At 42.1% G+C, this 26450-nt stretch overlaps 1 protein-coding gene across 1 annotated transcript; it reads right to left on the bottom strand.

The window, feature by feature from the left end:
• On the bottom strand, positions 1-25719 carry CMPK2 (cytidine/uridine monophosphate kinase 2). Its single transcript, XM_030195155.1, has 6 exons — positions 25153-25719; positions 21937-22051; positions 16766-16967; positions 11292-11525; positions 5950-6072; positions 1-2877 (listed from the first exon to the last, which is right to left on the bottom strand). The coding sequence occupies exons 1-5, from the start codon at positions 25717-25719 to the stop codon at positions 5952-5954; spliced, it is 1239 nt and encodes a 412-aa protein (XP_030051015.1). The 3' UTR covers positions 1-2877; positions 5950-5951.
• Positions 25720-26450: the final 731 nt, after the last annotated feature.

The following is a 26450-nucleotide window of genomic DNA, read 5'->3' as shown; positions in this document are numbered from 1 at the left end:
TAACTTTTAAATTATAATAATTTATTGCACAAGATGTTGTTCAGTTGTGTTAAAATACCAATTTTTAAAGTGCAAATGGATTTTTCATTCCATGGCAAAAATATGCATTCAAGACCTGTAACAATGTTTCTTTCTAACTTTCAGAAAATGTATCAACTTTCAATCAATGAATTTTCATCTAACTGATATCCTGTACACAACAAATCAGATAAGTAGTACCAATAATTTCTTTCTCTGTTACTCAGAAGTGACTTTAACTAAGAAATTTTAACAAGAAAATTGATTCTTTGTGTCAATTGCTTTCTTTCAGGAATCAGACCTTTTCCACCTAGATCTGAAGATACGCCCACACCTCCAGGTAAGTATTTAACTATGAGCGTAGAGTCTCTGAGACGCTGTAGACGGTGATGTATTTACTTAGCTGCTTTTTGGTTGGTCTTTCTTGCATAGGGAAAATCTTTGGTCTTTTGTGATAGTTGGTGCACTTGTTGCTCCTGTGTTGATCCTCCTGCGTTGCCTCTTAACAGCCTCAGTACCTGTACTCTAGTTAATTAAAAGAAATTGAAACCCCTGTCTCCCTATCCTGTGGGAATTTTTGTAAGGATTTTTGTTATTTTCAAAACTGTGGCCAACCTATCTAGATTAAATCAATAGATAATTAATGTTCCCTATTGCAGGACCTGCCTTGTTACTTTTCCCTGCCTAATGAGGAACACTTTTGTTTATACGGGTTGATCACACTTTATAACCAGTCACACCTTTCACAAAACAGTACAGAAAGGGAATTCAATCTCACTCTCACATTTCACAATTTCCCACACTAGTGCCTTTATCAATAGTGGCCCAGTTAAGGACAACAATTTCCTCTAAACTCAAATTAGCACGTCTTCACTGCAAACCAGTGTGCTGTGGTTACAGCCTTGCTCCCTGATAAATAAATCAAGAGCCGCTTTTACACAATCACAGTTATCACTCACAATTACTAGTCACCAACAAAGAGTTTGTAGCTTGTTTTAAAATCATGCAAGAATTTCCACTTTATGAACCAGCACACACCCTCTCAGAATATTTATCAGGTGTACTGTGATTTTCAGTATGATTATCAAACTGTCTATTCACACAAATTTCTTATACATACACGGGCAGAGCATCTTTCATGCAGGTCTATCTTCCCTGTACCTTCAGTCCCTCTGCTCCACCAAATTCCACTCCCTCCAAGTCACCAGCTGCTCTGGTTCAGCTCTGATTCTGTATTACACAGGCAGAACCTTTTTTCACTGATCTGTCTCCTCCTGTGTCGTTAGTTCATCTGCTTTCATCAAGCACCCCTTAAGTTCTCTTTATACATATCAATTTTACAAACACACACAAGCAGAGTACCTCTCATACCGGCCTATCCTCTCCTGTGTCTTCAGTTCCTCTGCTATAGTCAGACAACCTTTAGTTTAAGCTCTCTCTCCTGTGCACATCCAAATATTCTCACACACACTGGCAGAGCAACTCTCACACAGGTCTGTTCACTGTGGTGTCTTCAGTTCCTCTGACCTTGTTGTCACCAGCTCTGTTTCCCCTAGCAAAAGGACTGCAGCTTGGCCATCTGACCTAGCAGCACCAATCAGACACTAGCTTGTGGAATGTTAACCAACTTTTACAGTTTGGAAACTTTTCACAATCTCCATTTTGAAATCCAATTTTCCATTAAAGTGTATGGAGAAAATGGATTTCAATACAAAATACAAGGTAAATTGCATTACACTTTAATAAAAATTGTACCACCATCCCAGTCACTTTTTCCTGAATCCAATCCATGTTTTATTTTTTTCAAAAACCATTAATAGGCACCATTTCACACTATTTTTATCTAAAAACCCCATTCAAAATTAATGAAATTTTCCCAAAATTTCCACATATGTGAGGCAACATGTGCACTCCTAAACCCCGTCGTCGGCTTTTTAAAAAACGCAATTAGAGCAGCGCACGACGCTCCACACCAAAAATACTCCCCAAAACCCCTTCAAAATTAACTTTAAAATTTCTAAATGGTACAGTCCATCTAAACAGACCCCCCCCAACCATAAAAATAAATTTTCAAAAAAATTCAGGGAAGGCCCAACAAAAATCACTCCAACTAACTCAAAATGTAACTAAATTAAGTCAAAATAAGGCAATGGGACCTCTTACCTGACCCCTCTAACGTTCATCCTGGGGTCAATTTGCCTTCTTTAGAGTCCCGGTCCCCTTCCGATGCTCCTCCTTGTTTTCTTCGGCCCAAAAATCAAAATTGAGGCCCAGGCTTCATTTTTCAGCCTACCGGCGTTTCCCTGCATTTGCGCATGCGCGCACACACGCAGCTGGCCCAGAGGCAGCCGGCCTTCTCTCTCCCCAGCTCCCCTCTCGATCGCGGCATCGCGGCGGCACGTCACTCGCGCCAGCCACGATTTTGAGCTCTCCTGATGTCCTCGGCCCCTCTTCAGTCCCAGGACTTGCTCCGGTCCCGAATCGGGACTCAACACCATCAGAGCAAGCCTGGGGAAGCCCGGAACGCTGGTCACCATTAAGGGAGCCCCTGAATGGGCCAAAAATGGTCCGAAGACCAGCCGACCCACACGAGGGTCAGGAAAAACACGGGGCACATCCAAAAGGCCCACAAAATGCCCCCCAGCCCTGAAACTGCCCAAGATGTCCCCGGAGCAGCCCAGCATACCCCGGAGCACCGGTACGCCCCTTAAAGGGGACACTGATCATTAATACCCCATTTACAGAAACAAAACATGACTATAAGGGAAGAAGGGTAGAACTGCATCATAAATAGGACAGGAAGAATGGAAAAGGGGAGAGGAAATGCTTCACAACTGTGCTGTTAATTCAGTCTGGTCTCTGTGGAGAAAGAAAGAGAAATTAGGAGTATGAATCTATCCACCTTCTATAACTACCCTAATCACTCTCTTCCTTCTTCTCTTCCTTGATTACTGCACATTACTAACTGTATCTGATATCCTGAAATGACAATGTTAACAAATCTATGTAAGCCACATTGAGCCTGCAAATAGGTGGGGGAATGTGGGATACAAATGCAATAAATAATAATAAAAGGGAGGTCTTAACAAGCTAATTAGTGTTGATAACAGCTCTTAACTAGCACTAATTGGCAATAATTAGAATTTACACACACAACTCGCTAAACGTATTCTGTACCGCAGTACACCTAACTTCTAATGCGTGCAAGCAAAAAGGGGCATGGTTATGGGCGGGAAAATGGGCGTTTTGTGGACGTTCTAAAATTTAAGCATGTTGTTATAGAATATAGCCTTCTGCACCTAAATCTACGCGCCGGGTTTTACATGGTTTCATTGGTTTAAAATGGTGGTGCATAGTTTTAGGCGCTGAGATATCAACTAAGCGTATTCTACATACTGCTCCTAAATCTAAATGCTGCTTATAGAATACACTTAGGCAGAAATGTTTTCCCTGCTGATTTTTCAGGTGCCATATATAGAATCTGGCCCATGATGCTGAACATTTTGGAAGAGATGGGGCCAAATTTACCAAAAAATATTGGGTTGGATTAGATTTATTAACTTGTTATACTGCTCAGAACAAATGTTTTAAAGCAGTGTACAATAAAACATTTCACAGTTCACAATATAGTGAAAACATATTTCAGTTAGCTGATGAAAATCAAATACAATATTTTATAATTCAACAGCAAGAACCTTAGCCTAATAAAAATAAGCTTCAAAATCCAGGATTTGAGCACTTTGTGGAAACCAAAATAACTGGTCATGCTACCAAAACTAGATGGTAATGTATTCCATAATGAAGGTCCCATATAGCTCTTTTCCTTGTGGTCGTCAGCTTAATAAATTGAAGTGAAGGAATTTGTACCAAACAGCGCTGCGAAGAACGCAAGAAAAAAACACTGATTATCTTGAAATTCAGGAAGATTCAGAAAAAGAGCTTTAAAACCCGGACACAATCCCCTGGATTCTATATAGCGTGCCTAGAAATCTGCGCCAAAATCCAGGCATATTCTATAACAATATGTATAACTTAATTGGCTTAACAAGCTAATTACAGTTAACAGCACTTAACAAGCAATAATGAGCACTAATTGGCAATAATTATAATTTACGCTCAGAACTCGCTAAGCGTATTCTGTAATGCAATGCACCTAACTTCTAATGTGTGCAGGCAAAAAGGGGCATAGTTATGGGTGGAGAAATTGTCATTCCGAAATTTATAGAATTATGGCCCAGTGCGCGTAAATCTATGCCACATTTTTACTGGTATAAATAAGAGGCGCATTGTTTTAGGAACTGGGATATCATCCAAGCGTATTCTATGTACCGTGCCTAAACTTAGGCGCCGCTTATATTATACACTCAGTCGTCAATGTTTTCCACCTGGATTTTTTTTATGCACCATATACAGGATCTCCCCCAATATTTTAAAATTAATTCTGGCAGAAACAGGCAATCAGTACGATTCTTTAAAAATAGGTGTTACATGATCTATTCTCCTTCCATTTACAACCACATGTGCTGCAGTATTCTGGACAACCCGAAGCCTCTTCAAACTATTCAAAGTAAGTCCATGGTTCAAATAATTACAATATTCTGTTTTCTCATTCAGTTTAAATCTGTGATTCGGCATCCACTTGATCTCAAACAGTTCACGAGAGGGGAATTAAATCTCTCTACATCAGCTCCCTATGGAAAAAGCTTTGAACATCATCTGCGTGAGACCTACATTTTGGATCACAGCTATCGATGGCCATTAAACAGTATTGGTGACAAAGGAGACCTCTGGCCAACCGCCAAAGGGGTAAAGAACAAGGAAGACACCTCTCCCTCCCTCCCTAGCAGAACATCCTTGGAAACCTGTCTTTATTGAAGTCCTTGATCCATTTCAAGGTCAACCCCTGGGTAATTTTATAAATGCCTACTTGAGCACATAAAACACTGTTCTATATGCTCAAATCCATTATACAACTACCCCCTTTATGTCATACCTATTAAAAGTATGTAGAAATACCTAAGATCCCCCTTTTTTTGGTTTGAAAGTGTTAACAGCATGACTTTTCTTTTTGCAGGGTACTGAATGTGCAGCCTGAAAATTAAAAGCTTTGCAAAATCACACTTGGAAAACTATTATTTTTTTTTAAACACACTGCCACTTTCTTAGGGTGCTGAGAAAGGCCTCTATGGAGATCACATATAAATGTCAGGCTTACGTCTAGAGATTTTGAGTAAGCATCACTTTTGACAACCTACTTTAAAAAAATGTACTTTGGACATTTGTGTACTGAAATACCTACCTTCAGGTGTCAGAAACATTGCTATTGAACTATTTTAGACAAAAAGATCAGAAAGCATGAAACTGTCAGTACATGGTCCCACAAGAAAAAACTATTTCTAAATAGAGATACCATATTCTGAATGGTTTGCGATCCCATAGTCTCAAATGCATATAAAATATAAGACCACAGGACAATTTGCTTCAAACTTTTCTACTTAACTGTATTAGTGTTTATATGAGTCTCTAATAAAAGATTTCCTACAACAAATTACATTCCTATTCAATGAATTCCAACCCCGAGAAGGGCTTAGAATCTAAACCAGTGTCTAAAAGAACAGGAAATAAAATTAGATTGAAAGACTAGGCCATATTTATACATAAAAAAGTGTAAAACGCCTGTTGAACTGTCAGGTTGAGCTTTTTCGAAATGGTAGTTCTCTTCCATAGTACCTGGACTTCCTGGCTGCCTTTTTGAGCTTCAAGCACAAATGCTAACCAAGGTTGTTGCATAAATGTTTCTTCTGTAATGTTCTTTCCAAGTATGTTGTATCATGACACCTCAAAGGAGTGCCAAGTTTTGTTCCTGTGGAAATTCTGTTTAGAAATGTATTGTTACTTCATACTTTCTTGTACATGGATCTGCTTACATACCACTAGATTAAACAATGATTCTCAATTAAGTGTAAAACGTTCTCGATAACTGCTTCTCGTGGAGGGCTGGCATCAACTGGTATGCATCCAGGGTTCTCCATTCTTTTGTATAACTCTTCAACTCTTAAAAAATAAAAGAAATAATCAACAAAACTGTCATCTGTGCAGACTAAATCAGTAACAATGCACTGACACCATACACATTAATGTGGTCATTAATAAGAATTCTGTACAAAATATAAATAATTATTCTAGTATTACTCCAGCTCTGATTTCTCTACACTGGTTACTGTACAAGCCAGCATTTCTTTTAAACTAGCTTGTTGGTATTTAAAATGTTTAACAGAATTAGTCCAGAATATTTGTTAAACTTGGAGGGGCATAATCGAACAAAAACGTCTATCTCCATGGGTGTTTATCTCCGAGAACGGGTCCGTGAAGGGGCGGACCGAACCGTATTTTCGCAAAAAATAGACATCCATGTTTTATTCGACAATTTGTGAGCTGGGCGTTTTTGTTTTTCAGCGATAATGGAAAATGAAAGCGCCCAGCTCAAAAACGAATAAATCCAAGGCATTTGTTCGTGGGAGGGGCCAGGATTCGTAGTGCACTGGTCCCCCTCACATGCCAGGACACCAACCGGGCACCCTAGGGGGCACTTTTACAAAAAAAGGTAAAAGAGCTCCCAGGTGCATAGCACCCTTCCCTTGTGTGTTGAGCCCCCCAAATCCCCCTTAAAACCCACTGCCCACAAGTCTACACCATTACCATAGCCCTAAGGGGTGAAGGGGGGCACCTACATGTGGGTACAGTGGGTTTGGGGGGTTGGACGACTAATAAGCATTAAGCAGCACAATTGTAACAGGTAGGGGGGGGATGGGCCTGGGTCCACCTGCCTGAAGTCCACTGCACCCCCTAACAACTGCTCCAGGGACCTGCATACTGCTGCCAGGGAGGTGGGTATGACATTTGAGGGTGAAAATAAAAAGTTGTGAAACATCATTTTTTTGTGGTGGGAGGGGGTTAGTGACCACTGGAGGAGTCAGGGGAGGCCATCCCTGATTCCCTCTGGGGGTAATTTGGTCATTTAGGGCACTTTTGGGGGCCTTATTCGTGAAAAAACAGGGTCCAGGAAAAGTGCCCTAAATTCTAGCTACAAACGCATACTTTTTTTCCATTATCGGCGAAAGCCGCCCATCTCTGTTCGGGTGATAACCATGCCCCAGTCCCGCCTTCACCACGCCTCCGACACGCCCCCGTCAACTTTGTACGCTTCCACGATGGAGTGCAGTTGAAAACGTCCAAGTTCGGCTTTCGATTATACCGCGTTATTCGTTTTTGTGAGATAAACGCCCATCTCCCGATTTAGGTCGGAACTTGGGCGTTTTTCTCGTTCGATTATAAGCAGGTTGGTGGTCTTTCCTTTCAAGAAATCCTCAAGAACAAGAGATCTTTTTCTCTTACTCCTTCCTTTGTTTGTTGGCATTAAGTATAAGAAAATTCTAGAAAAATATTTTGGTTACCAAGCTGTTCAGTTCTGGCTCTCATTACCTGAGGATCTGCGCTCTGTTACCTCTTAACTGCATTTCGTAAAGATTTAAAAACATATTTAGGAAATATTATGCCTGAATTCTGTAGAAATCATATTTCTTCTTTTCCTGGCTTAATATGTGATTATTCTGTAACCTGCTTTGAACCACCATTTGGTTTGGGATTTATCAGGATATAAGCGCTATCTCATATCATATGATGTCATAATTGGTATGAAACCATGAGTGATACAGATCTCCAAAGTGAAATTCTTGCATGTGACCAGGAGGCTTATTTTCAAAGCACTTAGCCTCCCAAAGTTCCATAGAAACATATGGAACTTAGCCTCCCAAAGTGCTTTGAAAATATGCCTCCAGGTGACCTATCTTTCTTATTTGTCATGAGAGGACGGTCCAAGTCTTAGCCTTTCAAGACTAGCAACTTTAAAATCTAGGCCAGTTGTAGTTTAGAGTCAAATGCTGTGATTTATTAAGCCGCCTGTGCACTAGTGCTGACACAACCCATTCTCTTTGAATGGACTGTGTCGGCAATGCCGCGTGGAAGCCACTAGTGTGGCTTAGTAAGTAGACCCCAAAGATTTTCTTTCAGTCGTTCATTTATTTATTGAATTTACTTCATTATTTAACACCTTTATGAAGACATTCACTCAAGATGGTGTACAGCAAGAATATGGACATTGTTCATCCTTTATCTTCTCCTTAGTGCACGATCTGTTTAGGTTAGTATTTCCAAATGGCTTTATTTGCACATCCCATGGGAGAAATGGGCTTTACTCTCATGCTGGGTACAATCTGTCTGTCAAATTTACTGCTAAGGTTCTTCTTAATACTTGTGTAGGGCAGTTGGAATCTTGCAATATTGGTTTCTAATGTAATTTTACCTCCTGTCTGACATCAGTTTCTGGGCAGAGTACCACACGACCCCTCTGCATTCTAGCCTCTTATAGAAAGCAACTGCGTGCCCTGGGATTTGTAGTATGGAGTGTTGCCACGATTTGGGTTTCCGCCAGGTACTTGTGACCTGGCTTGGCCACTGTCTGGAAAAGAGGATACTGGGCTAGATGGACCATTGGTCTGGCCCAGTATGGCTAATCTTATGTTCTTATGTAGTATCTAGTAATCCAATATAAAAATCAGAAGGAGGAAACAATTTTTGGTAGGAATTGCCCCCCTTGCAGAGTTCTCCCCTTCCCCATAAATACAAGGGGAGGACTCTGTAAACCTAAAGCTTTGTAGACCAGAAATTCTAGAGACTTTATATTGTGCTGATTGGGGGGGGGGGGAAGGTGTCTGGATCAGGAGGCCTTGATTTGGCAGGAGACCTTCTGAGTCCAGAGGGTTGATGAGGAGGGTACCATCTGGATTGAGGGGACTTTATGAGTGGGGGGGAGGGGGCATCTGGGTCAGGTCAAGAGTTATTCCAGGCACATACAAGCGACAATAGCTGCTTAAGCATCTGCCCTGTTTAGTGCCTGAGGGAACAGGGAACTGTCTACATTCTTTCTTAGACACTGACAGGAAAGAGACTGGGCTATGTGCATTTCTCCAGCATGGCCACCTGGGCTATTTTCATCTACTGGTGGTCCAGGAACACCTACTGGGCTGAAGAAAGTTTAGCATCTATGGAAGAGAGTTATCAAGCTGTGTTATGGCAACAATGCACATTATTTGCCCCTTAACACGTGTTAATGGGCTCTAACTCAAGTGCTGTTGGTGTAACAGTACAGGAATGAACCTCAGGACTTTTGAACACCACCACTTGGATGCTGCCTATGGGTGCCCATACATTTGGGCACATAAACGTTTGGGCACACAAGGTGCCTAAAGTTCAGCTAATATTCTATAATGGCACATTAGTGCAACTAAACTGTTATAGAATACTTGTATGTCAACATGTATGCACCCAACTTTAAGCGTGACCACTTATGCCATGTCTATGGCTGGTGTAAATAAGTGCATCTAAATGCTGCAGTTGGTGCGCAAATGGAAGTATTCTATAAAATAACGGGAATGGGAATGTATTTCCTGATCTCTTGTTATCGGCCCCTTTTTGTTACCCAGCTCTGAACTTGTTTACAGGGGTAAAGCGAGCTACAAATGCCAAACCTAACATATTACAATTGTGGCTAAAATTCACCTGTGTACATTTACATCCACTGGGGAGCAGATGTAAATCTATGTTGGTGAAATGTACGTATAGGTGCATATTTTATAAACCAAATGTGTGCTTAATGACTCTGCCCGTACTGTGCCCAAACTATGCCACCAAAATATGTACATACAAGTTGGGTAAAAGTACACACCTTCTTGTCACCACCCATAACCCACTGGGTAATTTTATAAGAAGCCTTTTATAAGAGTAATACCCCTTCTGAAGTGTTCCATAGATTCAAAGGTGGGGACTCACCTGACAGATGCTGCCACCAGGGTCAGCTCTATCTCCCCCCCCCCCCCCCTTTATATATCTCTGGCACCCTGATGACTCCACCCAAGGAGAAAGGGTATTAAAAGGTAGATTTCCTTCCCTCAGGAACTACTACAAAACCTCAGTGAATATAACTTTCTTACATTTCTCACAGTTCTTCCTCATCACTAAGCTCTGTCCACTCTGACAGCATCTCAGAGCTCTCACAAAACCTCTCACACCTCCCTCATCTGAGCCCAGCAGTAGGGCTGATTTGCTGTGTGCTACCCCAGCAGTAGCCCTGCCAACCATTGATAAAAGGGCCCCTAAATAAAGAAAATGACATTCATAAAAAAAGATTATTTTGGAAAAGAAAAAGAGCAACAGAGCAGAACATTGGAAAATGCAGAGATAAGACCTCTCAAAAAATAGTGTGAGCATTGATCTCACATTCATTTGGCAGAGCTGAAGAGATTGCTGAGCACGGGAAGGGCCATGCATACTCGGAACTTTATACAAAGTTCTGAATTTTGGGAGAGCTGGTCCGTCCCGATGATGTACAATGACATCATCCACTTTTGTGCCTGTTTCAGTCCTGCTTGTTGGCAGAAATACAGAATAACCTTACTTTAAATCTCTGCATTCTGCCACATATAAGTAGCACACTTTCTAAAATCTCTGGTTATGACGACTTGTCATACGTATATATGCTTTTTAAACATGTAAAAATGGAACCTACAGTTTCTAAAATTTATTCCATAGTGAAGTGGCATTGCTAGATATTCAATTTTCGGAGGCACCTGAGCACAAAGTGAGTGAGCACAAAGTTTTACCCCATCTCCCACTTTCCAACCCTGCCCTGCTCTCTGCACACCCCCCCCCCCCCCCCCAAAGAGATCCCCAACCCAAACTGTAAATATCTCAGTTAATGGGGATCTCCAAGCCCCACCAAAGGAAGAGGTGCTCCTCCAGTGGCCAGAAACTCCCCTACATTCAGTCAACAGCACTTTCCATGGGCCACTGGTGTGCCCCCCTTCCCCGCACACACATGCTCAGTTTTTGCACATGCGTGAACACCAAGCATGTGGAGTGGGGGGGGGGGGGGGGGGAGTACCAGTGGCCCATGGAAAGTGATGCTGAATGCAAGTTTAGAGGACATTCTGGTTGCCGGAGGAAAACCTCTTTTGCTGGTGGAGCTTGAGGATCCTCAGCAGCCATAGCAAAAGTGCCACAATTTGGGAGGGGTGCAGCCCAAAATGGGCAGGTACAGGCTCCACCCCTTATTTGCATAACCATGGCTGTGTCCCTTAAACATCAATAATTGCAGTAAGAGTATTCAGTTTCCTAAACAGTACTGTATATAGAGCATGTTAATTTTTTAGACATACTTTTCACGAAATCGAACATTCATTTCTAGCTCAGCTTCCTCTTTTGTCTTCTCTATTCCTCGACTTTGTAGTCGGCGGACCCTTTCCTCGTGGCTGAGGGTCAATAATACTACAAGATCAGGCTTGAGAAGATCTTCAGGCCACTGATACACTTCATGGTGATGCACAGGGAGGTTATGCAGTCCGCCGCTAATTTCAGTGGCAATAGCATAGGCAGCCGTACTGTGCCAATATCTACCAGAGAAACAGTAAATCAATATACTGAAGGATACATGAATGGATATCATTATAACAAAGGATCAAAGACATAAGACGATAAGAGTAGGCATACTGGGTCAGACCAATGGTCCATCTAACCCAGTATCCTGTTTTCCAAACAGTAGCCAAGCCAGGTCACAACCCAAATCGTGGCAACACTCCATACTACAAATCCGGCAAGCAGTTGTTTCCCATATCTGTCTCAATAGCACACTAAAAATTATATATATATATATATATATATATATATATATATATATATATATTATATATATATATATATATATATATATATATAAATTCTGTTCACACCTTTCTCAGTAGTAGATCAAGGTGAGTTGCATTCAGGCACATGGGGTATTTCCCTGTCCTTAGGAGGGCTCACAATCTTATGCTTATGTTTTCTAAGGTGCGCTATAGTCGCGTTAGCATTTTTAACATGCGTAAATGCTTTGCGCGCATTAAAGGGTAATGTGCCCATGGAAATGTATAGGTGCTTTAGCGTTTAATGAACCTTAGTAAACATACCCCAAAGTTTGTACCTAAGGCAATGGAGGGTTACGTGACTTGCGCAAGATCACAAGGAGCAGCAATGGGATCTGAACTGTCCACCTCTGGATGTCAAGATAGGTGCTCTAACCATTAGGCCACTCCTCCACTCCACAAGTAATCTTATTTTTAAGTGTCAACAGGACTTCATGATCAAATTTTCTCCATTTCTCAAACCTTCAGGAGGTAAAGAGTTATTTCAAAAGATTTATAGTAAGTCTGCAATTTTAACTGGAAATCTACTGTAGCTGCATTTAATTTTCAAAAGGGCAACTATAATAAAATGAGGGAAATGGTTAAAAAGAAACTAAAAGGATCATCTGCTAAGGTTAGAACACTAAATCAGGAGTGGACATTATTCAAAAATACCATCTTGGAAGCCCAGACCAGATGCATTTGACATATTTGCAAAGGTGGAAAGAAGAAGAAACGACAGTCAGCATGGATAAAAGATAAAGTAAAAGAGGCTATTTCAGCCAAAAGGCTGTCCTTCAAAAAATGGAAAAATGACCCAAATGACATTAATAAGAAGAAATGTAAGCACTGGAAAGTCAGATGCAAAGCATTAATAAACAAGGCTAAAAGAGAATATGAAGAGAAACTTGCCGCAGAGGCTAAAACTTCTCCAGGTATATCAGAAGCAGAAAGCCTGAGAGGGAATCTATGGTACCGTTAGATCACAAAGGAGCAAAAGGGGTACTCAGGGAAGGCAAGGCCATAGCGGAGAAACTGAATGAATTCTTTGCTTCGATCTTCAAGGAAGAAGATGTAAGAAATCTGCCTGTACCGGAAATGGTTTTCAAGGGTGATGATGAGGAGGAACTGAAAGAAATCTCGGTGAACCTGGAAGATGTTTTCAGCCAAACTGACAAATTACAAAGCAGTAAATCACCTAGACCGGATGGCAAACATTCAAGGGTACTCAAAAAACTCAAGAATGAAATTGCTCATCTGCTGTTAATGATATATAACCTGGCATTAAGATTGTCCATAGTACCTGAAAATTGGAGGTGGCCAATGTGACGCAAATTTTTAAAAAGGGTTCCAGGGGTGATCTGGTAAATTACAGACCAATAAACCTGACATCAGTGCTGGGCAAAATAGTGGAAACTATTATTAAGAATAAAATTATAGAACATGTAGACAAACATGGTTTAATGGGACAAAGTCTGCATGGGTTCAGCTGAGGGAAGTCTTCCCTCCCAATTTGTTTCATTTATTTGAAGGCATGAATAAACATGTGGATAAAGGTGAAAAAGTTGATGTAGTATATCTAGATTTTCAGAAAGCTTTTTATAAAAGTTCCTCATGAGAGATTCCTGAGAAAATTTAAGAGTCATGGGATAGGAGGCAAGGTTCTGGTGTGGATTAGTGTTAATCTACTTGTGAGCCCTTGTGCCTAGGCCAAGGCTTAGAAAGGACCAAACAGGCACTAAGCAATACCATGGCAACAAAGTCCCGCACACTCAGAACAATCAACAAGCAGCACCAGAAAAGGGAGATAGACCACTCAGGCAGGCCTCATGGCCAATCCAGAACCCACTCGTACAGAGTACAAGCGTACGGGCCTCACAGCCAAACTTGAACCGAGTCATACACTAGGGAAGGGAAAAGAACAACGAGGGGTCCCCGAAGGGACTGGAGCTCATAAAACGCACACAGCACTAGATAGTGACACAAGGGAAGGAAGACAGACAAAAGCTGGCAGAGGGAGAGAATGCAAACAAAAGCTACACAGAAACACAGGTAGCAGAGGGCAAAGCCCACAGGGAAAAAGGGAAAGCCGGGAACAGAATGGGACACTGTAGACACAGACTCTACAAGAGCGAAGCTCCACAGTAATGGCTAAACAGGGAAAAACAGGCTGAAGGAAAATGTTGCTCTCAAATAAAGACAGGAAAAAAGCAGGCACACAAGAGCACTGAAAGGGAAAAGGCAGACACCAGAGAAGGCTGCCTAGCAGAGGCAGAGCTTACAGAAGGCAATACCAAGCTCTGCACGAAAAGGGTTAACACTGAGGAAAGGGAAACTTAAACAAACGAACAGGAATGATTACAACGGACAGAGAGGCTGCCTAACAGAGGCAGCACTTACAGAAGGCAAATACCAAGCTCTGCACATAAAGGGTTAACACTGAGGAAAGGGAAATTAAAACAAACAAACAGGAACAATTACAATGGACAGAGAGGCTGCCTAACAGAGGCAGCACTTACAGAAGGCAAATACCAAGCTCTGCACATAAAGGGTTAACACTGAGGAAAGGGAAATTAAAACAAACATCAAACAGGAACGTTTACAACAGACAGAGAGGCTGCCAACAGAGGCAGGACTTACAGAAGGCAAATACCAAGCTCTGCACAAAAAGGGTTAATACCGTGGAAAGGGGAACTAAACAAAGCAGGGATGAGCTTACCACCGACAAAACAACACAAGAGCCAGGCAGAGAACAGACCCAGGTGCAGTGTAGTGAAGCAATCAAGCACACGCTGGTAACAACCAGCACACACAGAAACCACAAGAAACAAAAAGAGCAAGCAAACTCCAAAGAGTACACACTGTGCCACAAACACAGACCGAGTGAGGGAATCAGGTTCTGCTGACAGAAATCAACTCGAGCATAGGCTGTAGGGAGAGGTAAGTTTAAATAGATCTGACTTCTGACGTCTGCTGCTTCAGACGTCAGCTCAATCCCAGTCATTCCCCTGCCTGTCTCAGCAGGATCATAACAATTATGAATTAGTTATTGGCCAGAAAACAGAAGGTAGGCCTAAATGGTCTTTTCTCTCAATGGAGGAGGGTGAACAGTGGAGTGCCAGAGGGATCTGTACTGGATCCAGTGATATTTAACATATTTATAAATGAAATGGAAATCGGAACAAGTGAGGTGATTAAATTTGCAGATCGCACAAAACTATTCACGGTTGTTAAAACATGTGCGGACTGTGAAATATTGCAGGAAGACCTGAGGAAATTGGAAGACTAGGCATCCAAATGGCAGAAGAAATTTAATGTGGACAAATGCAAGGTGATGCACATTGGAAAGAATAATCTGAATCATAGTTACCTGATGTTAGGGTCCACCTTGGAGGAAAGCACTCAAGAAAAAGATATAGGTGTCGTTATAGATAATACGCTGAAATCTTCTGCTCAGTGTGCAGCAGCAGCGGCCAAAAAAGCAAACAGGATGTTAGGAATTATTAGGAAAGGGATGATAAATAAGACCGAAAATACTATAATGCCTCTTTATCACTCCATGGTGCAACCGCACCTTGAGTACTGCATTCCGTTCTGGTTGCTGTATCTCAAAAAATATATAACGGTATTAGAAAAGGTTCAAAGAAGAGCGACCAAAATGATAAAGGGGATGGAACTCCTCTTGTATAAGGAAAGGCTAAAGAGGTTAGGGTTCTTCAGCTTGGAAAAGAGACGGATGAGGGAAGATATGATTGAGGTCTACGAACTCCTGAGTGACATAGAACGAGTAGAAGTAAATCGATTTTTTACTTGTTCCAAAAGTACAAAGTCTAAGAGACACTCAAGAAAGTTACATGGAAATACTTTTAAAACATATAGGAGGAAATATTTTTTCACTCAACAAATACTTAAGCTCCGGAACTCTTTGCCGGACGATGTGGTAACAGAAGTCATCGTATCTCGGTTTAAAAAGGTTTGGACAAGTTCCTGGAGGAAACGTCCATAGTCTGCTATTGAGACAGACATGGGGAAGCAACTTCTTGCCCTGGGTTTTGTAGTGTGGAATGTTGCCACGATTTGGGTTTCTGCCAGATACTTGTGACCTGGCTTGGCCACTATTGGAAACAGGACACTGGGTTAGATGGGGTCTGACTCAGTAAGGCTACTTTTATGTTAGCATAATATAAAGTATAGAGGATTCTCTTTTACAATGTTTGCAAGCACTGGGAGTGTTACAGGAGGAAAAGCCTCGAGAAGCTCCTAGACTTACTATACAGTCTTACAGGAGCAGGGCTTCATCATCAGCAGCAAAAACCTCCTAAATTGCCATCGCAGCACACAAATCAAATTATAGAACTTAGATTTGGCTGCCGGGTCTCTTTTCTTCCCTTTACAGGATCTCTTCAAACCAACCATGATCAACGGTGGCCAGCGTTTCGGTATAATTTGATTTGTGTGCTGCGACTCTGTGGGTGCTTGAGCACCCCCAATATTGAGAAAATTCCTTGTATGTGTCCAAGGGAGGGTTATTTCCACCAGACTTAGCACCCCCAATAATCTTGAAAAGTTGGCTCCTATGTTTATGAGGATAAACAATTTGTATAACTTTTATCCTTGGAAATAATAGATAAGCTTGGAGGTGGAGTTAAGTTGGGGGAAAATAATAATACATGCATGTGATGGCGTGTACAGGGGTTCTTCTTAACAACAGTCTCTCACAGAGCCACATTAAATCCTGCAGGATAGAATAGAAAGGGAATGGCACAGAAAAGGTAAGAAATTTTCCATGAGTTATTTTGCCCTCAGACAAACAGACATTCTCAATTCCTTACGTATAATTTCTTTCCAATAGTCAGTTGGACTGGAAAGAATTTAAAAAGAAGAACTTTTTAATATTTCAGGTTGATCAGCTTCATGGCAATTCATTTTTTTGGTTTTCATTATTGTTTTCTTTGGGTTTTTTTTTTACAGACCTGTCTACAATCACTGGAGACTTTGTAGATTGAGCCGCTATTTCAGAAGCAACAATGTAGTTGCCCAAAGCATAAAATGCCCTCCTGATGAGTGTTGGTTCATTATCAAAGATTTTCCTCCACTGGTTAATGCAAGCGGGAGGTGACTTCAGCAGCACAGCTCTCATGGACTCCTTAAGTGACTGAGTCAGAGTGGTTTTCCCTGCATTTCAAATGAGCAAACAATAGAACATACTTCATATAAAAAAAAAAAAGCACAAAACTTTTCTGTTGAACATAAGCATTTTATCTGTTGTCTTCTGATTTTTTCAGAAAATATTTTCCTGGCAAACTGAAGGGCCCTTTTACTAAGCTCTATATTTCTGCTTAAACAGCATTGCTTAATGCTTGTAGCTTAGCTCACTTAGCTCTTCTGCCTCACTGTAAAATTCAGATTTTTCAAGCATTGATTTCTAAGGCTTAAATACCTTTTTAAGCACATAATTATAACTATTTCACTTCCACAATGTGTGTTCATTAACTAAAAGCCATTTACTCATTTGCTACAATTAAATATTTCTATAGCAAAGGTAGCAACCATTTTTATTTCTATGTTTTATATTTTTGGCCTCCACAAATATGGCAACCCTAATGTCAGCTCTACTCTTAAAATGGCTGCCGTTACCTCTTGTGGCAGTCTTGCAAGATTGCCACTAGAGGTCAAGGCAGCCATTTTGACAGCAGAGCCAGAATGGGCAGGAGCAACTGGGGATCACTCTTGCTCTCATTACACCCCTAGACTGCCAGGGATTGTAAAACAGGCCCAAAAGAGGCACCTACAGGTGGGGCAGGGGGGAGGCAACTCCAATTCGGAGGGGAGGGGGAAGGAGGAAGACAAACAGGACAAAGCACAAATTTCCGGCTTCCACTGAAAACACACGATCAATTTCAGCAGAAACCGAAACCATGGCCATAGCCTTTTGGCCAAAACTGAAACTGGGCAGAAAAAGGATTTTGGCCCAGTTTCAGCAGTGTAACCAAAACCAAAACTGAAATTTGGTCGGCCTCTAGCTAACGTTTCTGGTTGGTAGGGGACAGAATTATTGGAAGAATGCCGTGTGGTCCTTCATGGATTTTGTCAATACTTAGGGGTATGGCACGATTCAAATGAAAGATCAGATTGCCAGAGCGGTGTGGAGGGCTTTTTTACTTTTCAGACATATTCACCAATTGTGGCCATTTTTACCAGAACTGTATTTGATGTTGGTCTCTATGGCATTGATTCTCATGTAACTTGATTAGTGCAATGACTAGTTCCTGGGATTATCGTGGAAGGATGTGCGACACCTCAATTAGTGCAGTATACTGATGCTAAGCTCATTAAGATTTCTCCGTAAGTTCCGTCACATAACGCCAGTTATAAAGAAATTTGCATTACTTCTTTTTAAGTTTCACATTTGCTTTTAGGTGCTGGTCTTGGTGTTTAAAATCATGCACATGTTGCCTCTTGGCTACCTGGTGGCCCAAATACATCCCTATATCCCAGGTAGAGCTTTATCCCGCTGATATTCAGCGCTATTTAACTGGTCAGAAATGGCTGCTGACCAAGGGGTCTTTTACTAAGGCACGCACATTTTTGGTGCACACTAAAATTGTAGGCGCACTAAACGTTAGAGACGCCAATGCATTCCTATGGGCATCTCTAACGTTTAGCGCGCCCACAATTTTAGTAAAAAACGCCCCAAGTAAATAGCATTTTTGTGGCTAACTGCGAATATTCAGCAGGAGATAACCGGTTATCTCCTGCTGAATATGTACGGTTAGCGCCTACCACTAAACTGGCTATATCACGTGACTTATCCGGTTAGGCGCGGATATTCAGTGCCAGATTGGATAAGATTAGCAGTTAAATCAGACCGCATAAATAGCAGTACTATCTTTAACTGCTATTACTTAACCGATCAGCTGCTAAATCTCGGTTTGACTGGGTAAGTTTTTAGTGGCCAAAAAAATACTGGATATTCAGTGCCAGTCACCAGAAATGACCCGGCATTGAATACCTGGGTTGAACGTCAACGGAAGGCAGTCAAAGTGCTGCCAACCGCTGGCTTAATATTTGGCCCTATGTACTCAGGTGAAGAGGCTGTTGTCAGACACAGCTGTTGGTGTTATAAGGATGGAATTCTGTCAAGGTAGGGTCTTTTCAGTTATGGCTCCAATACTGTGGAAACTCCTCTCTAGAGCCATGAGGGAGAGAACTAATTTGCATGCATTTAGGAGAGCTTAAAACTTGTTTACAAGAGCTTTTGAGGGGGTGTTGTAGGTCATTGAGATGGGTTGGTTGGACTGTTTTTTTTGTCTGTGTAATGTAATATTTATATGCTGTACACCACATAGAACAGATTGGAAATATGGTTTATAGATTTGCGTAAATAAAAAACAAAGAAATAAACTTTATGCAGAAGGATTTTGAAGATACACACACCAAACTGATAACTATACAAGAGATCAGCAAGTGCACACACTATCCCACTAATTTTGTAGAAGTCGCCAAAAACCAGTGCTTTTTTTGTAGAAAAAAAGGTGCCGGTACTCATTATGGGCGGGGTCACCACATATGGCTCCACCCCTATGATAGCCACACCCACATTAACCACACCCCCTATACCAGCCATGGCGCATATAAACAGACATCATTGAAAATATTATAGTACTATAGGAGAAAAAAATAACGTGATTTTTTTTCATGATAAATAATCTCTGTAAGCTCTTACAGCTCCAGTATACCCAGTGCAAAATAAGACAGCCAATGTAAATTCTCAAATTGGACATATTACAAACACTAAAATGAAAATAAAATGATTTTTTCTACCTTTGTTGTCTGGTGACTGTTTTTCTTTCCATATTGGTCCCAGTCTGTGATTCTGCTTTCCTTTGTTTTCGCTTAACTCTTCTGTGCCATTTGTCATTTTTGTCTCCTTTTTCTTTGCTTTCTTCAATATTTTTCAGGCTCTCTCTCTGTCCAGATTTAATTCATTCTTACTATCCATTCTTTAATTTCCTTCATCTACCTGTGGCTTTTCATCTTTTCCTCACCCTTGTTCTCCCCATGCCCCTTCCTCTTATTCTCCAGTCTTTCTCTATTCCCCTTTTCCATCCAGCAGCTCTGCTTTCTCTCCCCATCCTTCCAGTGTCTCCCCTATTTCTTTCTGCATTCTTCCATCCAGCATCTTCCCTCTCTCTCTCTCCCCATCCTTCCATCTGTTTTCCCCCTCTCTCTCCCCATCCTTCCATCTGTTTTCCCTCTCTCTTTCCCCAATCCTTCCATCTGTTTTTCCCTCTCTCTCCCCAATCCTTCCATCTGTTTTTCCCTCTCTCTCCCCATCCTTCCATCTGTTTTCCCCTCTCTCCCCAATCCTTCCCTCTGTTGTTTTCCCTTTCTCTCTCTCCCCAATCCTTCCCTGTTTTCCCTCTCTCTCTATCCCCATCCTTCCATCTGTTTTCCCCTCTCCCCAATCCTTCCATCTGTTTTTCCCTCTCTCTCCCCATCCTTCCATCTGTTTTTTCCTCTCTCTCCCCAATCCTTCCCTGTTGTTTTCCCTCTTTCTCTCTCTCCCCAATCCTTCCCTCTGTTGTTTTCCCTCTTTCTCTCTCTCTCCCCAATCATATAACATAAAACAGTTTTCCCTCTCTCTCCCCAATCCTTCCCTCTGTTGGTTTCCCTCTCTCCCCAATCCTTCCCTCTGTTGTTTTCCCTCTTTCTCTCTCTCCCCAATCCTTCCCTCTGTTGGTTTCCCTCTCTCCCCAATCCTTCCCTCTGTTGGTTTCCCTCTTTCTCTCTCTCCCCAATCCTTCCCTCTGTTGGTTTCCCTCTTTCTCTCTCTCCCCAATCCTTCCCTCTGTTGGATTCCCTCTCCCTGCCAAGTTTGGCGCGAACGGCGCGAAGACGCGACGCACGCGGCACCAGCCCCTATTTCCGGCCGCTGCTGCTTCTCCTGTTGTTGAGCAGCAGCGGCCGCTACACAAAGAAAAAGAAGATTAAAACAAAAATTGAAACCTGGCTGAAACGCGGCACCCCAGCACTATAGACAGCCATTAGGCATTGGCTGTTGCCCCGCAGCCGCTCCTCCTCTTGCCTTACGTCACTGCCCCTGGAGGAAGACCCCGGAGGAGCGCAGTGACGTAGAGGCAAGAGGAGGAGCAGCTGCGGGGCAACAGCCAATGCCTAATGGCTGTCTACAGTGCCGGGGTGCCGCGTTTCAGCCAGGTTTCAATTTTTTAAAAAATCTTTTTCTTTGTGTAGCGGCCGCTGCTGCTCAACAGGAGAAGCAGCAGCGGCCGGAAATGGGGGCTGGCACTGCGTGCGGGACATGGACTCACGGGGCGGGGGGAGCAAAAAAAAAAAGGTGCCGGTACGCCGTACCGTTGCGTACCGGCACAAAAAAAGCACTGCCAAAAACTGAGCATGCAATTTAATTAAATAACAAGCTAATTATCGCCAATAATTTCATTTTTAACAAGCAGTTATTGGCACTAATTAAATTGAATTAATTGAATTTTTCATGCAATTTGAAAAAAGAGGGTGCAGAAATGGGACGGTCATGGCAGGATCATAGGCGGAACGGAGGCATTCCTAAAATTAATGCGCATTGTTATAGAATAACAAGGATGCACACCTAATGTAGGTGCCACGCCATTTTGCATTCACCGGATTCAATGGAACTTCTTTGCAATAAGGGTCTTTTTTATGACCAACTGTTTTCAATGTTCTTATGAGATAGACCACTGACCATAGGATTATTTCACATATTTTCAGCAAAGACTCCTGAAGCAGGCCTGTGGTCGAAACACGGTACTGTGTCGAGTCTTCATCAATAAACTTTATTCAACTGATCAAAGTTTCCTTGTCTGTCTCTGAGTTACTTGGACTATTTCCCACTGTTTGCTTGTATCTGTATTGGTCGTGAGATCTCAGCATTCCTCCGCCTCGGAGGACTTCCATTCAATGTACATTTGCACCACATTTCAGATGGTGCAAATGGCCAAGCCTAAAGTTAGGTGTGATTCCCAGGCATAAGAGCTATTCTATAAATCACCCCTAACTTTAAAAATGGCTTATAGAATAATGCTTTATTAGTGCCATATATAACACCTAGCCCTATGCTTCTAAGCCAGAAAAAATATGTACCTACCTGTGGCATCCAGGCCCTCAACTACTATGACTGGAAAGTTTCCTTTCTGGGGATACTTTGGGCACTTGTCCCATAATTCAAGCACTCCTCTGGCTTCAGGAATAAATGGAATACACTGTCAAAAGTAAAAAAAAAAAACTAAAATAAAAAAGAATCCATAAATCAATCAATACTATATGTTTTACAGAGTACACTCTAAAGCAAACACCTGTTATCATTGACTTAGGTGTGGTAACTCCCAATTTGAATCACTAGTGTTTGTTTTATCCAGATGTTTGCTGACCAGAATTAAACACAGCCATGACTGGTATACTTTTCGATCTGAAGATAGATCTTGCTAAAACAATGTTATTGGGTAATTTTTATTTGCATGTTGATGAAGAAGGAGTTAATCGCCATGCTGCCGATTTTTTTTTTTGTCTGCAGTGTATTCCTTAGGTTGGCAACACGTGATTAAGCAAGCTACCCATTCAGAAGGAAATATTTTAGATTTGATTTTTATGATAAGAATTTATCTTACTGTGCCTTTAAATAACGTTTTATACTGGTTCCACAGTGTGATCATTTTTTTTAATTCAGCTCAATCTTATGATTAACAAACCTGAGATTAAGGGCAATTGTTTACAGCACATTACTAGGAGACCTCCTTTTGAAGTGGCTGATGTTGAATCTAAACTGAAGGGTACACTTAATGGAATTGAATTTTTTTTTCCATTTAGAATGGAATTGAATTTATTAATGCTCAGGATGCTACTGAGTTATGGAACCATTCTTTACAGAGTACATTCGATGAACTCACACCTAAGCAAGTTGTACTTCTTAAGTGAGCCCATAATGCCTCTTGGGTTAATAATACTGTTAGGGCAGGTAAACAACTTCTGAGAATTATTTATTTTATTTTATTTTTTTTGTTACATTTGTACCCCGCGCTTTCCCACTCATGGCAGGCTCAATGCGGCTTACATTTTGTATACAGGTACTTATTTGTACCTGGGGCAATGGAGGGTTAAGTGACTTGCCCAGAGTCACAAGGGAGAGGGAATGGTGTTAAGCATCCTATCCTTCAAGATCTACTCTTGAAAATTATAACAAGTATGCAATAGTAAAAGTCTATTGTGAGTGATGCTAAAAAAAGAATTTTTTAATAAGAAAATTGAAGATTCTTCAGCTCAAATTAAAGAATTATTTGTGACAGTACAAAAGCTGACATCTCCTGATTCGTTTAAGAAAAATGGAATGATGAGACAGAGAATAGCTTGACTAGAGCCTATTTCGAAGCTGATCCACCACCAGGACCCTGAAGCAGTTTAATGAAACGCTGAACACCGTCGGCTTGGGGCGAAGGGAGAAGAAATTAGCTCTACTAACAGAAGCTACAGTGTCAGTAGCCAGAAAATTTGAAAGATAAGTGATCTTTCAACTATATGAATTATCTATACATTTCAGCTCAGTATATTGAGAGTTTAAGAAATATTTTTCTATGCATTGTATAGCGATCTCGAAGGTTTTTTTAAGGCCTATGATGAACAGAGGATCATATGAAGATCAGTTCTAGCTCTATTAGATTGTATTAGTCCAGGAGCTCTGTGAGGCCATTTTTTCCTTCGGTGTAAATATCTATGCTATTTAAACATTTTCTACACGTGGATACCATTGTTTAGTTATATCAAAATACAACAGCTCATATTATCTATGGTCTTTCTAGATTGGATCATATCTTGCCAATTCTTATGCGCTTGCTTGCACTGGTTACTGGTTCAATACAGGATTCATTATAAAATCCTGTTACTTGCATTTAAGGTGTTAACAAATGCTAGCTCACCAATCATTTCTGCCAGCCTGCACATACATCAGACCTCACGAGCGTTACTCTCTTCTTCTTCTGCTCATTTACTAGATGTTCCATCCTTTCGATTGATTCAGTTGGAGAAATACAGATTAATGATTTTTTTTTATGTATCAGGACCAAAGTTATGGAATGAACTGCCACTTCAGATTCAAGCAACCAGATCAATGCCTACCTTTAAAAAGATGCCAAAAACAACACTTTTCCAACCAGCATTTGGTGAAGACTTAACTGACAGAATGTGGGGGGTCACAGCAGCATGCACTGTCGACTCTGCTGGTCCTCTGCCCCCACTGACGCAGTTCCGGGGGGGGGGGGGGGGGGGGGAGGGTGGCAGAACTGACAGCATGTGCCTGAAGGCTGCTTCAGCCTTGTGCTTGCTTTTATTTTGTAGTTTTTCTGCAGCAGCTGCTCATTGAGAGAAGCAGCAACGGTGGTGGCAGTGTGAGAAAGAACGATTCCCTGTCTCAGTGGGAGACTTTCCCATTTTGGAAGGCATGCAGAAGACTCGGCAGGTCTGAGACTGGATTACTGTAATGCACTCTACAACGGTCTGACTACAAAGGGCCTGCACCAGCTCCAATTGATTCAGAATGCTGCAGCAAGACTAATAGAAGGCTCCAAGTGACGTGACCACATCGCAACATTTTTGCAAAAACTTCACTGGCTACCAGTACCATACTGGGCTAATTTTTAAACTCTACGTCTGATCTTCAATGCTCTTAAAGGAAATGGCCCAGAGTACGTGGAAAAATAGGATGATCCTCTACACACTTCCAAGGACACTAAGGTCCTCTCAGGGCTATTACTAGCCACACCATCTCCAAAAGACATTACATGATGTGATACCCGCAAGCAAGCCTTCTCCGGAATAGCCCCCACACTCTGGAATGCACTCCCTGAAAGGCTCAGCTTAACACAAGACTATCTGTACTTCAGGAAGTGGGTGAAAGTTTGGCACTTTCACCAGGCCTTTAATGGAAGAAGTAACTAACTTCTTAGTCTCACACACACAGCATTTTTAATGCGTGTAAATGGTTTACGTGTGTTAAACGCTAACACACCCATAGAAATGTATAGGCACATTAGCGTTTAATGCACCTTAAATTTACAGGCGCATAAAAAACGCTAACGCACATTAGTAAACATACCCCAAATTTCTTCAGTTGCCTAAGTTTTATTTTATCGCAATGTATTCATTGTATTAACGCTTCTACTATCTTATTATATATGATGATCGTGAGCTCTGGTTGGAAAGGCATTCTAAAGTAAATAAATGGTCCCAGAGCCAATTAAAAAATTTCCAACCTATATTTTGCCCTGTAATGTCACAGTATAAATATCGCCCTTCGGAACTCGACTGGCCTTACCTCCCGCAGCACTCTCTGTGCCTCCTTCCAGCACCCGAAGACAGCCTCCCTCCTTAGCGTGGACACCGCCGGGTGCACCGCAGGGTCCACCTCCGCCTTCTGCACGAGCCGACGGGCTCCGTCCGCTCCCCACGGACACTGCCAGACCCGATCGCCACAACTCAGCTCGTAGCCGCAAACCCGCAGGTACGGCAGGTGTGCGGCCAGCAGGGGGCGCAGCCTGCGCTCCTGAGCGGCTTTGGAGCGACCCGGCTGCAGCAGCAGGAACCCCCTCTCCCGGGGCTGCAGGGAGAACAGCGGCAGCGGCCGCCCCAGGCCCCTCTCCGCGTCCAGCGCGCGCCTCAGCGCCGCGTGCAGCTGGGCCGCGGGCACCCGTTCCGAGCAAGGCACAGTCAGTGAGTGAGCGCTGCCGCCCCCAGCCAGCAGGGGGAGCAGAAGAGGCGGGGGCCGCCGGGAGGGAGCGGCGCAGGAGGCCGGGCTGCAGGAAAAGTAAAGCAAATCTCCGTCGTCCGCTTCCACCGCTAGGAGCGAGTCTTCAGCTAGAAGGCGACTATAGGAGGCAGCCATCATGCAGGCTCTTGCCAACCGCCCCTGCATAACGTAGTGGCCAGATGGAAAAATGAAACCTTAGCAGCCGGCGACAGAAAACAGAATCGAAAGAGCAAACGGGATCTGTTGTCAGCATCCGATGTTATGTTGCAACTAAGTGAAGTCAGAAAAGGAAATCGAAACCGATCATGAAGTTTTTTCCCGTTTACACCCAGCACAAGCCAAAGTCCTTCTTCTTACTATTTATATGGAAGATATTTTGGATTTCAGTCATAATTCTTGTTCAGTCATAGCTCAAGATGAGTAGTTGTTTTCCTACCCCATAAGGGTTTATAGAGTTGGCTTTCAAACCGACCCCATAACGCCGGGATTCTAAACGCAAACCTAATGAAATATTTTATCTTCCATTGTCAGAGAAAAACCTGCGCACGCTGCTGCAGTAATAGACAGCTATTTCTTGCATCCAGAGTAAAGTATCTCCCTTCATGTGGATGTAAGGTCTTTTTACTAAGCTGCGGTAGAAAGTGGAAAATGCCAAGGCCATTTTTACCACAACCAGAAAAAATGGCTTTGTGCTATTTTTTTTTCCATTAATGACTATGTGCTAATGTTACTATTAACGTGGCCATTTTTTTAAATTAACTTGTAACTACCTACCGCCATCTATTTTGTAAGCAGTAAGAGTTCTTGTGTTATCCATGCACCAACTGGTTAGTGCATGGTAACGTAGATGTGCTGACAGGTTAACG

Source organism: Microcaecilia unicolor, chromosome 3 (assembly GCF_901765095.1).
Source record: "Microcaecilia unicolor chromosome 3, aMicUni1.1, whole genome shotgun sequence".
NCBI lineage: Eukaryota > Metazoa > Chordata > Amphibia > Gymnophiona > Siphonopidae > Microcaecilia > Microcaecilia unicolor.
Note: the sequence above shows the minus strand (reverse complement) of the source record. Positions and strands in the feature narration are given on the sequence as shown.

What these genes read in the sequence shown, in the direction of transcription:
- CMPK2 (XM_030195155.1), bottom strand. Translation starts at nt 25,719, where the DNA reads ATGGCTGCCTCCTATAGTCGCCTTCTAGCTGAAGACTCGCTCCTAGCG. An exon ending in TGAGGGCCTGGATGCCACAG is followed by an intron (nt 16,968 to 21,936) that starts GTAGGTACATAT and finishes TTTGAAATGCAG; the next exon opens with GGAAAACCACTCTGACTCAG. An exon ending in TCTCCAGTGATTGTAGACAG is followed by an intron (nt 11,526 to 16,765) that starts GTCTGTAAAAAA and finishes TTTCTCTGGTAG; the next exon opens with ATATTGGCACAGTACGGCTG.